This window comes from Wasmannia auropunctata, unplaced genomic scaffold (assembly GCF_000956235.1).
Source record: "Wasmannia auropunctata unplaced genomic scaffold, wasmannia.A_1.0 LD335828.1, whole genome shotgun sequence".
In the NCBI taxonomy this organism is placed as follows: domain Eukaryota; kingdom Metazoa; phylum Arthropoda; class Insecta; order Hymenoptera; family Formicidae; genus Wasmannia; species Wasmannia auropunctata.
Window position 1 is genome coordinate 390,582 of NW_012027062.1, and position 13,579 is coordinate 404,160.

The 13,579-nt window shown below is 36.8% G+C and overlaps 3 protein-coding genes and 1 long non-coding RNA gene across 6 annotated transcripts; 2 read left to right on the forward strand and 2 right to left on the reverse strand.

The window, feature by feature from the left end:
• Nucleotides 1-6: 6 nt before the first annotated feature.
• On the forward strand, nucleotides 7-4,770 carry LOC105455877 (cold shock domain-containing protein E1-like). The gene is made up of 10 exons (XM_011699555.1): nucleotides 7-986; nucleotides 1,074-1,250; nucleotides 1,356-1,546; nucleotides 1,637-1,847; nucleotides 2,334-2,563; nucleotides 2,709-2,970; nucleotides 3,096-3,323; nucleotides 3,424-3,629; nucleotides 3,700-4,287; nucleotides 4,372-4,770. The coding sequence occupies exons 1-10, from the start codon at nucleotides 597-599 to the stop codon at nucleotides 4,538-4,540; spliced, it is 2,652 nt and encodes an 883-aa protein (XP_011697857.1). The 5' UTR covers nucleotides 7-596; the 3' UTR covers nucleotides 4,541-4,770.
• Nucleotides 4,771-5,944: 1,174 nt separating this feature from the next.
• LOC105455879 (adhesive plaque matrix protein 2-like) lies at nucleotides 5,945-8,996 on the reverse strand. 2 transcript variants are annotated; one of them, XM_011699556.1, is made up of 4 exons: nucleotides 8,674-8,996; nucleotides 6,686-6,826; nucleotides 6,441-6,572; nucleotides 5,945-6,153 (listed from the first exon to the last, which is right to left on the reverse strand). In XM_011699556.1, exons 1-4 carry the CDS (start codon nucleotides 8,720-8,722, stop codon nucleotides 6,089-6,091), a joined length of 387 nt encoding a protein of 128 aa, XP_011697858.1. In that variant the 5' UTR covers nucleotides 8,723-8,996; the 3' UTR covers nucleotides 5,945-6,088. The 2 variants fall into 2 exon arrangements, with proteins under 2 accessions (XP_011697858.1, XP_011697859.1); XM_011699557.1 differs by lacking the exon at nucleotides 8,674-8,996 and adding an exon at nucleotides 7,431-7,752.
• On the forward strand, nucleotides 6,152-6,426 carry LOC105455878. The gene is made up of 2 exons (XR_975170.1): nucleotides 6,152-6,241; nucleotides 6,341-6,426. It is a non-coding gene; the product is annotated as an uncharacterized LOC105455878 (long non-coding RNA).
• A 1,560-nt stretch (nucleotides 8,997-10,556) lies between the features above and the next one.
• Nucleotides 10,557-13,442, reverse strand: LOC105455880 (suppressor APC domain-containing protein 2). Of its 2 annotated transcripts, none has more exons than XM_011699558.1 (5): nucleotides 11,996-13,442; nucleotides 11,621-11,767; nucleotides 11,322-11,534; nucleotides 11,077-11,219; nucleotides 10,557-10,996 (listed from the first exon to the last, which is right to left on the reverse strand). In XM_011699558.1, exons 1-5 carry the CDS (start codon nucleotides 12,851-12,853, stop codon nucleotides 10,990-10,992), a joined length of 1,368 nt encoding a protein of 455 aa, XP_011697860.1. In that variant the 5' UTR covers nucleotides 12,854-13,442; the 3' UTR covers nucleotides 10,557-10,989. The 2 variants fall into 2 exon arrangements, with proteins under 2 accessions (XP_011697860.1, XP_011697861.1); XM_011699559.1 differs by having other exon boundaries at nucleotides 11,072-11,219.
• Nucleotides 13,443-13,579: the final 137 nt, after the last annotated feature.

Below are 13,579 nucleotides of genomic sequence, written 5' to 3' on the forward strand. Positions count from 1 at the left end.
TACTTGTATTAAGTCATAAATCAGCATTAAACTGCATCGTTCATTTGTATATTATATACACAACAAGCCTTGTGAGCAAGAGTTTAGGTAATCCAATACAGTGACCGTGATTGTGATTGCGGCTGAGATTGTGCTGCTCCGCTTGATTGCTAGAACACCTTTTATCTGCGTTTTAAGGAGTGCCAAGCTTGTGTCGAGCCACATCGTGGTACTCTCTCTCTCCGATCAATAATTCACGATAAACGCGTTTAAAGTATTTCGAAGAGACCTCACTTCCACTTTCTGGTCACGAAGGAGCCTGCATTTCTGCAGCATTTTCAAGAAGCCACTCTTCCTCTTTATTAAGTTCTTGTAACATTATAATAGTGAACAAAGATATAAGGTACCAAGAACCGTTCTGTGATATCTATGTTAAACACTTAAATAATTGAAAAAAAAAAGACTAAAAATTTTTAAATATAAGTATATATATTGTGTGGGGTGAGACAGAAGTGTGTAAACATAAAAAAGAAAATTAAGCAATTGTTTCGAGAGAAGAGCTAAAAAAAAATTATACGTAAACATTAACACATAACACTGCGCAAGTTGAGAAGACAATGTCCAACAATCCTCAGTGGAAAACGTTCCAGCCGCCAATCATGAACTCTGACCCAGCAATACTTGACTACAAGTCTATGGCTATACCAAGTCCTAAAGCCATAACGGGATCTCATCAGCCGACGTCTAACAATTATCGAAATGGTACCAACTACAGTGGTGATCATTATATGGGTTCACCTCCTGAATGTAAAAATTCTACCAACTACGGAAGTTATCCCGGTACACAGTCATCGCCACGCAATGGCGCCACAAGATTCCCGTTTGAATTCACGGGTATGGAGACGAATACTGGTTATACAAGCGAACCTGCCACCAATAATTCTACCTACCAGGATCAATCTGCGAATCAAGGAACACGAGAAACTGGTATAATTGAGAAGTTACTGGTAAGTACTACGGACGCCACGAAATTTGATTGTCTATGATCACGAAATGTATAAGTGACTAATTTTTACGTAATTTTTATTCAACAGCACTCTTACGGATTCATACAATGCTGTGAAAGACAGGCAAGATTGTTTTTTCATTTTAGCCAATTTAGTGGTAATATTGAACATTTGAAGATTGGAGATCCGGTAGAGTTTGAAATGACTTATGATCGACGAACGGGCAAGCCCATTGCAAGCACCGTTAGCAAAATTGCCCCAGTGGTTAGTAAAATAATAACAACAACAATAATAATAAAGGAGAAGTGATTGAGTAATAAAAAAAAAGATTTACAAGAAGAGTAAATGTACGGACACAATTTCTTTTAGGCGTTAGGCGATCAACGATGCAGCGGCAACGTAACAACAGAGTTACAAGCGAGTGGCGATTCACAGGGACGTATCAGTTACGAGAACCGTGGAGAGTGTTTTTTTCTGCCATATACCAAAGATGATGTTGAAGGAAATGTCACTTTACGCGCTGGTGATAAAGTATCATTTCAAATTGCTACTAATCAACGGTATGATATGTCTATTTGTATTTGTTAGTAAATTGAAAAAAACTTATATAAGTAATAATTTCTCTTATAACGCAAACGTTTATATTCTAGAGGAAACTTGGGTGCATGTAATGTAAGGTTGGAAAACCCAGCACATCCAGTTCGTTATCGCGGAGTGGTATGCTCAATGAAAGAAAATTTTGGCTTTATCGAGCGTGCTGATGTAGTCAAAGAAATATTCTTCCACTTTAGCGAGGCTAAATCTATGAAAGAAGAACTTAGGCTAGGAGATGATGTGGAGTTTATAATACAAACGCGCAATGTAAGTAAGATTAAAACTGTATAAACGTTCCTTCAAAAGATACCCATATATATATGTGTGTGCGTGCGTGTGTGTGTGTGTAACATTTGATATAAATAACTAATCCAGTCAGCAAAATGTTAGCAATTTATGTCAGTACGTACATGTTGCTGACAAATTCAATCAAAAATATTTAGCAAAGTATTATCAATTGTATCTGCATTAAGCTTGTGTTTTGCTGACATAATGTGAGAACAAATCAGTAAAAATCGAGCAAAGTTTTGATTGATTTTGGTTTTGATTCTTGCCGTCAATTTGCTGTCAGGTTGAGTCAGCAAGTTTTGCACGATTTTTGCTGACAATTCGTTCTCATGTTACGTCAGCAAATTTTGTTGTATATGTGCCACGAATATACATCAAATTTGATGCCTTTTTGTTGACAAAATTTGTTTCATAGATTTGGTTGACTGTGAAGTATTTAAAATTTAATGTTTTTTTTTATTGCAGGGAAAGGAAGTAGCTTGCAACATTACAAAGTTACCACCTGGCTCAATTATATTTGAGGAAGTCAGCAATGAAGTGGTAAAAGGGCAAGTGTTGAAACCTTTGGAGAGAGGCAATGCTGCTCGTCATCAAAATGATCCGTTAAATGGTCGTATTCGATATAGAGACAGTGATCATTCAGAAGTTGAGGTACCCTTTGGCGATAAAGATCAAAAGGGAGACTTCACTCTTAGGTAATTTTTACGATTTAATAAATGTATTTTTTTTTTCTTTCTATTTTAATCTTATGTGTATTAAATATATTTATTTAATTTAAACGCAATAATGTATTTTCTATATAGTTATAGTAGCTATAATGCAAATTGATTTCTTCAACAGGCATGGGGACTGGGTCCAATTTCGTATTGCAACAGATACTAGAGATCAGCTCAAGAGAGCTACAGAAATTATGTTGTTACCGGAATCTTTCACTGTGTCTGGAGAAAGACGGGAGCAGGGTGTAATACAATCTCTCAAGGATGGTTTCGGCTTTATTCGTTGCGTAGAAAGAGAGCCCAGACTTTTCTTTCATTTTAATGAGTTTCTTGATGTCGATAGAAAAATTAATGTAGGCGATGAAGTTGAATTTACAGTTGTACAAGTGAGTATTAGAATATTAACACGATAATACATAATACACTGTAGTGTTTAAAAAAATTCTTTCGTTATTACAGTTTATTTTCTGTTTTAATTCTAATTTTATTCTCTTTTTTTTTTCTTGATAAGGACCCGTCATCATCATTCTCTAATACTCGACAAAGTGCTATTAGACTGAAACATTTGCCAACGGGTACCGTAACGTTTCAAACTATTATAGAACAGGATATATTAGGTACTGTGGCACAGGACACAAATTCGATGGAACCTGGCCTTATTAGTTACGGCCAACAGAAAAGCATTATTTTCTTCTCCAAAGATTGCGACCCTAAACATATTCCAAAATTGGGTGATAAGGTAAAGTTATATAGGAATTTCAGTGGAAAGTATTCTTGTACTTTTTGGAGGAGCACATGCTCTGTATGTTTTCCTAATAAATATTTATTTGACTTTACAGGTAATGTTCAGTATTGTTCAAGTGAAACGAAATAAGGAACTCGTTGCTGAAGACATATTTTTAGTAAATGCCGCTGGTGAAAAAATTCAAAATGTTAACAAAAAATCAAATGGACAAGTATGTCAAGGTTTTATTGCCGCCCTTAAAGATGGGTTTGGCTTTATTGAGACAGTAAATCATGATAGAGAAATATTTTTTCACTACAGGTGAGGGAGAGATGTGCTTTTGACTTTTGCAGCGAACGATATGTATATATAAAATAACTTATTTTTGCAGTAACTTTGAAGGAGACGCTAGTACTTTGGAATTAGGTGCCGATATCGAATGTACAATTAGTAATTCGAGCAATGGAAGAGGTTCCGGAGGCTGCGTAGCTGCCGATCACGTTAAATTGGTGCCTCGCGGAAGTATTCCCAGGCCAACACCTGTCAGCGAGGTACTCGACGGGACTGTGGTACGACCGCTGCGAAGTGCAAATCCCGAGCAGGCTGAGTACGCTGGTTTGATCAAGATTAATCCGACTAACGAGGACGAGGAGACGCCGGAATATGAATTCGGAATCATGGGACTTTCTAACAAACGGGAGCTATTGCAGGCTGGCGATCCTGTGCAATTACAGGTCGATTCAGCGGATCACGCTTGCAACATCATAGCCGTCAGGAAAAAAAGAAGAGCAACGGTGGACGCGGTGAAGGGCCCTTTCGGCTTTCTCGCTTACGAAGTCGACGAGGGTAGAAAGTTATTCTTCCACGTGAGTGAGGTTCGAGATCACGTTACGTTGCAGCCAGGCGATCAGGTGGAATTCGTTTTGGTTACCAATCAACGTACCGGCAAATCGTCAGCATGCAACGTAACTCGATTAAGGTGAGTTCAGTTTTTCTTTCTTTTTTTTTCTTCGTCTTTGGCGGCAGTGCAATTTTATTTACAAACTTTTGTTTTTACTAACAGCGATACAGTCCAGCAACGACCCGAGCGATTAATAAGCCGATTACGTACTATATCCTTGGAAGAATCAGGCCCAAAATTAACTGTGGTCAGGCAACCAAAAGGGCCCGATGGCACGCGCGGATTCAATCTGGAAAGATGTCAGCGTATTCCTGGTGCCATAGAAGAATAATGCGCCTGGGCAGCTAACGAGATTGGGCTATTAATTATCCAAATTGTACTCTACAATTTGTTTTTTTAGTCCATACACTTCGATACCGAGATTACTATTGTAAGCATGGTCGTAAACGTTTGCCAAATTCAGACTAATGTGACAACAATAATTATAATGATAATAATCTGAAAATGGATGGTGACCAAGGGCCGAAATAATATAAAAGTATAAAAAAAAAGAAAAAAAAAGAACAACGACTCATTTTATCACCTCATAAAGGGAGGAAACGGGAGGCAAAAGAAGGAGGGTTTATCTTACATTCAGATAATGTTAGAATTTACTCTAATACGGAATTGGTTTCTCTCTTTCGTTAATTTCTCACATCTTCATGAATTTATTGCTAGGCTATCTTATTTGAAGTTACTTTTCTGAAACGTAATGGATAGTAAATAAGATTTGTCGAAATTTTTTATTAATACGTTTCTATCCTCGGGCAAGTTCGAGCAAGTACTAAAAAGATATCCCAGAATATTTACAGGTTGGACTGCTAATAACCTGTTTGTATCTGAGATACATCTGTTTTTTATAAAAAGTATCCTTATACGCGTTGATATACAGTCTTTTAAAATCTATATGATTTATTTCGAAATTTGTTTTATCTATTATGTACATTATATATATACATATATATGTGATACGAATGTACAATGGGTAAAAGAAGAAGAAAAAGAAATTACACACGAATACCAGAAGTGATATTGATACAAAAAGGGTTGAAGAAAAACATCTTGCACTACAGATTCTTTATCGGAATTTGCTGAATAATTTTATTATGAGCAATGTGTTTTGTTGTAACAAATTACGATATTGAGTCACTCTGTTAAGATGTCTAAATTTGTAAAAAAGGAAAGGAAGAGTTGTGACTGGCCAACTGTTTATCTTAGATTTTATACATATATATATATATATACACATGTTAAGTTCCTCTAATGCAGTGTTGTAAAATCAAATTAGTATTACTAATTCTGTGGACATACAATGGAAATTATAAAAAAAATTACCTATGTAAAAAATAAGACGTTTTATAAGTTTTGCCATCTAAAACGGTAAGCGAGGTACATGTGGCATTATTGTAGAAATATGAGAGAAATAACGTAAAATATAAGGTAAAGTACATAACACAAGCACGATACAAACTAAGCGCTTGTCCCGAAACTCATGGATCCAACACATCATGTGCATACATATTGTAAAATTATTGATGAATAAACAGTGGAAGCATCGAAATATATCTACCTTCTATGAAACGTCAGAGCTCTTCTAAAACCGCAAAGATGTAACTTTAATACTTACCGAGTTACAAAAGGTCCCGAGAATAATCTGAATGGGGATACAAAATGAGAAATAAATGGAAACGGCGTATCGTCTGTGTGTTTTAATATTTATTATGTATGTACAAAGATGTGTGTAGTTATGTTTTCATGAAATGCGTTTCCTTCCCTTGTATGTATGTATCATATTAAGACAAATTTGAATTTCAGATGAAAGTAAAAGGAGAGATTCGAGTTAGATCACGACGCACTCGTAAGGGAATTGTCCTCGGAGCTGTGTATTGTCTGGTCGTGGACAAGCTGTAACATACAATTATCAATGTTAATTTTTCTCCCGTCTGCATTCTCGTAATATACACTATACGTTGAATGAAAAAAAATTCGAGAAGTGCGAAAACTTTTTTACTATTTAATAATATACCATTTTTTATTCTACCATGAAATCCTTTGCTTTCTGATTCTATTTTAATTCTATTCAATCATTCAGGTGATTTAGTGATGCAAAGATTTAGTGTATAAAAAAAAAGTCACAATATTGGGCAGACTGAAAATTAAATGGGAAATCTGCTGTCATTGAAGGTACTAACGTTTCTCGCAGTAAGTGCCATAAAATCCAGTTCCTTCGCAGCGACATTTAAATTTGGGCTCCGACGATATTTGGGAACATGAGCCTTCGTTCCGGCAAGGATTCGATCGAGAGCATATGTCCCTACGATTTCCTGCAACGAGATAAATCAGAGTTCCTCAAGAATCGTGTACGTCGTCAGTGTGTGTCTATTATTCTACAGATTTTACAGTTCAAGTATGAGCAAGTTTATCGTTTGTCATTTACCTTTCAGCGCTAACTTGCAATCATCATTGTTATCATATCTGTATTCGGATTTGCAGCCGTAGCCGCAACTGCATTGTGCATTGTAGATGCGACATCCATATCGCATCTGATCCAACTCGCATCCCTTCGACAACATAACTCCTGGCAAAAAAAGCTTGGTGTTAACTAGACTGCATTGAACAGCGCTATTGAGCTAATTTAATCGAAAAATTTGTACAGAAAGAAGTTTTAATCTACCTAGAATTTTTCCTAAAAAAAAGTACTCTGTATGAGTATAATTTTCTAGTAATTAACATAATCAAGTAATTTAAGTAATTTTATTATAAATTCCATATTTTAAAAATATGGAATTTTTAATAAACTCTAAGTTGCAATAGAAAAAATATTTCTCAATTTCACAAGCTGATTAATAGAATTTTAACTTCAAATTAAATGAGTTACATGAAGATAATGTTAAATACAAGAAAAATATGATAAATAATGAATGTCTTTGATTTTTTAAATAAGAAATTACGTAATATATTGATTGAAGAAATTACAGTAAAAAAGGTATTCGGTTCTGAAATAACAAGTAGAAGAATAAAGAACGAATAATAAAAATAAGCTCTTTTTTGTTATGTTGTTTTACACGTTTATTAATAACTGTTTTAATGCATATCAGAGGAATTAATAGATGCGGTTCTATTAATTGGGTTCTATATTTGTTAATTATCTACATTATTTTTAGGTGAATGTATGTACATACCACAGATATAGTGGAGAAATATCTACGGTTTATTTACCCCGAGAAGAGATAGTAGCGCTTTAATGAAGGCGAATGTTTGTGCCGGATGCGGTCGGCTGCACTTCCCACTTGTCTAATTTGATAAGCGTTTCACGAGATAGAGGCTACTGTGCGTGGGCTAATCGATTTTTAGATTCGTTTACTCTCGACCTAATGACATGACATTTGCAATCTCTATTTCGTCAACGTGCGGATACGTTGCAGCAAAACGTATATTAATAATTTATTTTTTTTTTTTAGCAAACGCTGCGCTCGCACACTTCTTTGTTCGCGATTCATTCAAGGGTAATTATTAATTACAGACCGATTCGGCCCGTTGTAGCGACAGTTAATCAGTAATGGAGGCGTGTGTGGGATGTTCATCATTGAGAGCGCTATTCACTATCGGTATGATGGGTTTATCATTTGATTACTCAGAAAATAAACTGAGAGCGCGTTTCATATATATATATATATATATATATATATATATATATATATAAAATTTTTTTTTGCTGCTATCCATTCTATGGGAGATTAATTTTGCTGAAGAGACCGTAATAATTCCGAGGAATATTAAAGCCTTTAAATTAACAATCTGATGATACAATAATGACTTATGCTGAAACATTACAAAAAACTAATGAAGAAATCTAGATTTATTATCTAAAAAAATAAATAAAATTAAAGAAAAACCAAGAAAGGTAGATTAGGCGATATATTAATCGGTATTTGCTCTGAAATTTCTCTAGTATTCGCAGGTCCAGTGTACTTGACAAAACTTTAATGTATCTTTACTTAAAGTTAATGTAATTGAACACTTTTTTTAATGGTCAATCCGGGGAATAAGATTAGGTAATTTAAAATTGTGAAAAACATTTGTTATAAACAATTTTTACATAGCTATCTGGAGATTTGGCGGGTAATTGAAAAAAGTGCTCGATCCATCCACACGAATACCGATTAGAGTTAAATAAAATCAAATTTTAAACCGCAAAATCTGATATATCTCAAATCTGATGAATGTATTAATTTTTGTTCAAACATATAATCGTTAATTATTACAATCTCTGGTGTTTGTGTATTCAATTGAGCTATTTATCTCTAATATTATACTTTGGAAGAATTCCATTAAGCACTTAATAATATGAATGTCTAAATTTTAAATGTTTTTACCTATACGAAACTTATGATTCATTGTTTGGAATTTGATACTGTAACATACCTATTGTTAAAAGGAGTAGAACAACCGACAGCGTCAATCTTGGTAGCATGATGTTCTCGGATCACTCGGGCGAGGTGAGTCAAGAGACGTCAAAAAGCCCCGCGAAGGATATCGTGAACGGCGATAATCCAAGAGAGGAGTTCGAAGGGGAGATCGTCGACCGCTCGGCGTCTTCTTGGACAGGCTTTTGTCGCCGGCCCGGTGTCAAAGGTCGACAGACTCCACACAGGGACACGGGGTCAGTGCGATCTCTCTTCGCACGCGCGTTCTCTCGCCGTTGCTGCAACGGGAGAAGCGCTTGCCGTACCGTGCCGTGCCGTGCCGGGGGACGATGCAGCGGTCAAGTCGACCGAACCCGCCGACTCGTGGCAGCTAACTGTCGCGTACCGCTAAACTAGTTACGATCGCGCGGAAGCTGTCCAATCGCTCAAGAACTATGCGTGGGGTGCAACTCGACATCCGTCAACGTTCGCAGTCTGGTGTTTCAGACACGAAATCATGCAATTTCTTTGATTTTTATGCAATATTAATTGAACACGGATCTGTTAACAAGAACGAAACTATTCATTCGCAATATATTACGCTGATAAAACGAAAGATTGTGTAAGAGAAAAAAAATGATTAACTTTTCTTGCAAATCTTAGGTTTCCCTTTTTCGAAATGCATGTCAAGAATGGAGATATAGAGTTAATTAAGTCTCTTGTAATATTTTTTTACTTAAAAAAACTATACTTGCATTTTATGATTACTTGAAATGCGATATAGAGATATTATTACTTGTAATGTCTTTATTGTGATTTCTCACAATTTAAAATTTATATACATGTATGTCTTTTCTTATTTTCTGATAAAGTTTCACGAATTCAGCTTTCGTCCGCTATCACTGCTACGACTGTGTGTGCATGCCACGAAATTATCAGTCTTTGCAACACAGTGCGTCTATTTTTGTCACGAAAAAGAGACTGCGTCTTCGTAAATCGTGGACTCGAGACAAAAGGTAATTCTCATCATGAAAGAATCGATTTTTCGCAATCATCGAATTGATAATCCAGCAGAGCACTCAGAGCAGTCGGATATTACTAATCTTTAATAGATAAAATAAGAATATTCCAATTAAAATCAAATAGAGCATATTATTGATAGGATCGGTTTAAGAAATAAAGCACGTTTTTTTTTGCTTTATTTCGAAGAAATAAGAAAATCCTTACATACCCATGAAATATATCAATTTTCTTCATGTAATTACTAATAGATAATCCACGACTCACTCCATCCTTTGTTCTGTTAACGCAGATACTTGTTCTATAAACTGAGTTAGAAGAAGTTAAAGATAATGTTTGATTATATATATTTTTTATATAGGACAAATTCTTGTCTCACAATACTAGCGAAAATTGATGAATATTATTTGCCGCTAATCGACAGAGCAGTCGGAGTAATTAGAAATAATTGATCATTTATGAAATTACTTTTATTTCATCAAATCATATACGTAAAATTCTTTTCTATAAGTAATGAGTGGATAGAGCTCTATTGGGCAAGATTTTAACTAAAACTTAAATCCGTGAGGATTTAACGACCTATCATCATAGTGCTATCGTCTGTCTGCAGAATTCGATAACATTTGACACTGGCAGCTCTAAGTCCGGAAATTTATTAAATGTGTCAGAGGCAGACCCTAAAATTTACCACTCTTGACAAAGCAAGATTTAATAAAATTTCCCTGTAATCAAGATCGATATGTCAATAGTGTATCATGCGTTATCATATCACAAATAATGCTACGTGTATAATATACATTATAATTTTAACCGATTGTAATGTTAACAAGAAAATAGACACCCACATTATTACATAATTAAAATAATTTATTAAAACAGGTTTTGCTTTCTTTTTTAAACAGATTACAAAGATGTTAAGGCATTTTATTTATCTACTACTATGTCTAAAATCTAAATTATACCTAATTGTGCGTATCCTATTAGTGAATATTTTACATCTTTAATGTAAGATATCAAAAATTAATAAGGCAGTGACAATTACTTTAACTCAATATATCAAATATTTCATATTTTTAAGATGTATTCTACATGGCATTATAAACACAGGAGTGTTTAGTCATGATTTTGTGCATTTATTGTCGTAGAGTATACCTATTTCGGTTGTAAAACGCATCCGACATTATTAGTACATTTGTACAATATTGGCTAATTCCATTTTTTCCATATTAGTTTCTGAATTCTTTGTATTTTATTTAAAGTTTAATTCAGATTTTATCACTTATGTGGCACATTTTTTAAAACTTTTCTGGAATGTTCATATTCTGGAAAGAATATTTTCAAATAAAATCCGAGATTGATTTTATTTAGTTTGATACTCAAATTTAAAATGTTAGTACCTTACATAAATGTTTGGTCGTGTTGCTCGTGGATCATCGTTGCCCTTCGGGATTGAACCAAACCAGATTGTCTATTGTACAATTCTCTAACCAGGCTATCTTTTTCTTGTTCAAGTAACACTATTCGTTGGCTCTTTTTGCTAACCTCCTATTTTGGTGTATGAAATAAAATAGATTAGATTAAATTAATTGATTCGCTATGTTTTTCATATAATGTATTATTATTATTATTATTATATATATATATTACCTCGGTTAATCTGTGATTTTGTTGTTTAAGCCTTGATAGCATATCTTGCTGAAGTTGGGCCGAAGTCGGAGCACTCAGAAACGCGAGATTCATATGAAAAGGAAGTCCTCCGCGTTCCCAGCTGCTTATCAAGGCAGCTAGATGTCGATTTACTTCCAGGACACGCGCGCGTTGCAGTTCCAAGCGCTCTTGCTGTGCCTCTGTCCATTGTTCCTATGTGAAACACAATCGTACATATTTATTCTATTTTGCGCAGACCTCTATGTGATATCAGAAGATAAAAAGTATCTTTTCTCTACCACGTGGGAACCCATTCGTCCAAGGTGCTTAATCTTCTCTTGAGTGGCCGATATTTGCTTCAAATACCATTCTCTAGCTTTATCAATGGCAGCTAGACCTTGAAGCAATACATCCTTCTCTTGCTCAATCTGCTTCATCCTCTTCATCTAAAAACCGTTATGTATTATGAAAATATTTTTCAGAAATATCAAACAGATACTGGGTTTTTGCCTATATATGTATATACATACAATTTATATTAATTAAAAAATAATCAAAATTATAGGATACATGGCTTTCATTCTTAAGAGATATGTGTCGCTGTTAATATTTAGTGCATACCCAGAACCAATCACCAAGAGTTAGTTGGGAGTCCTAGAGGAGAACATCTTTACCATATTGTAATCAATACCATTCTGCAACGTGTGCCGCCTGGGCTCTCTGCGGCGATTTAACAGTTTCTTGGGTTGAAGCTGACCGAGTTGATTACTCTGTATATCGACCGCTTTACCGTCGCCCAGGATTCTGGCCGGTCTCAACAGCGTCCTGGCGTCCGGCCTGTAATTCACGGTCTGCAGCTGACGCTTCTCCTTCTCGTCGCTCATCATGAGGCCCATCTGCCAATTTTGCAGCGCGGTCCTGATCTCGGACTTGTCAAAATTACGCTCCAGGTGGCCCATCGTTCTGCCCTCCAGCGCGGCGCCGGTCCGCGGCGGTTTCGGCGGGCCGTACATCTTGTTGATCTTCGGCTCGCCGCCGATGTTCCTTCCGTCCATCAGCTCCAATTGCGCGTTCACGTCCTTGCGATTGGCGGCCGCCAGCAGCTGCGGCATACTGAGGGTACGCTGCTGGGATATGGCGTTATTCGGCCTTATGGCGGCGGTGTTGGGCGAGGTCCAGGCCGCCTTGCTCTGACTGTCGGGGATGAGTATCGGCGCGGACGGCGGCCTGTTGGGCTGGCCGTCGTGCTTCTTCGTCTCGGCCTCCGCCTGTATCTGCTGCAGCAGGCAGATCTTCAGGCCGGCGCAGAATCGCTCGAACGACAGCATCCCGTTCGGCGGCGTGACCTTCTTCAGGCTGTCGAGCACGCCCTTGGGTAGGCCCTGCGTGCCGTCGTCCTGCCAACGGCCCTCGATGTCGACGAACTTGACGAGGCCGGTGTTCTGATCGTCCATTATGTCGAACAGAGTGCGCATCGCGTTGACGAAGTGCTTCGGCAGCCCGTCCACCGTCGACGTCTGTATTTGCGCCATATTTCGTCAGGCTTTAACCTCAGAACGGTATCCGTTATGCGCCGTCGTCGTCGTCCTGGATAACGGCAGAACTACATCATCGAGGAGCGATCGGAGGTGGCTACTTAGCTGATCGGCCGTTTCTATCACAGACACGCTCTCCCCGCGTCCTTCCTCGCGCGCATATCTGATGAATTATTGTCGGTCCTCGCTCGCGGATCCAACGATCACATCGTCATGCACCAGGTTTACGATTGTCACACAGGTTGTTTTCTCCGCGAATTAACCTCCTCTCGCGCGGCCATATGCAATCATGCGTCAGTTTGTCTGGTCCCAGCACTCCCAACATTCCCAGCAGGTGAAGCGAGAGAAGCTTGAGGGTAAACGTAATCCATGTTTTAGATGGAATTCGTTCATTGGCGCCTGTGTGTGCACAAAATGTGCACGTTGAACTATGTAGCCATGGGTGTTTTCGACAGGTAAATACATCAATAAACTTCGATTTTGTTTGTTATTTTTGTTTCATAATTGTTTGATTCTATTCCAAACAATGGTGTGCTGTATTCATAAAAATATATTATAATTACGTAACAATGCATTATAAAAATAACTAAAAATTGGAATAATTTAAGTTTAAAAGGATATCAAAGATATGTGAAAAAAAGCATCAAGTATGTCAATTTTAATTTTTAAGAGGATGCTAAACCCTAGATCAAACTCTAAAAATCCGCTGTTTTACCGACAATT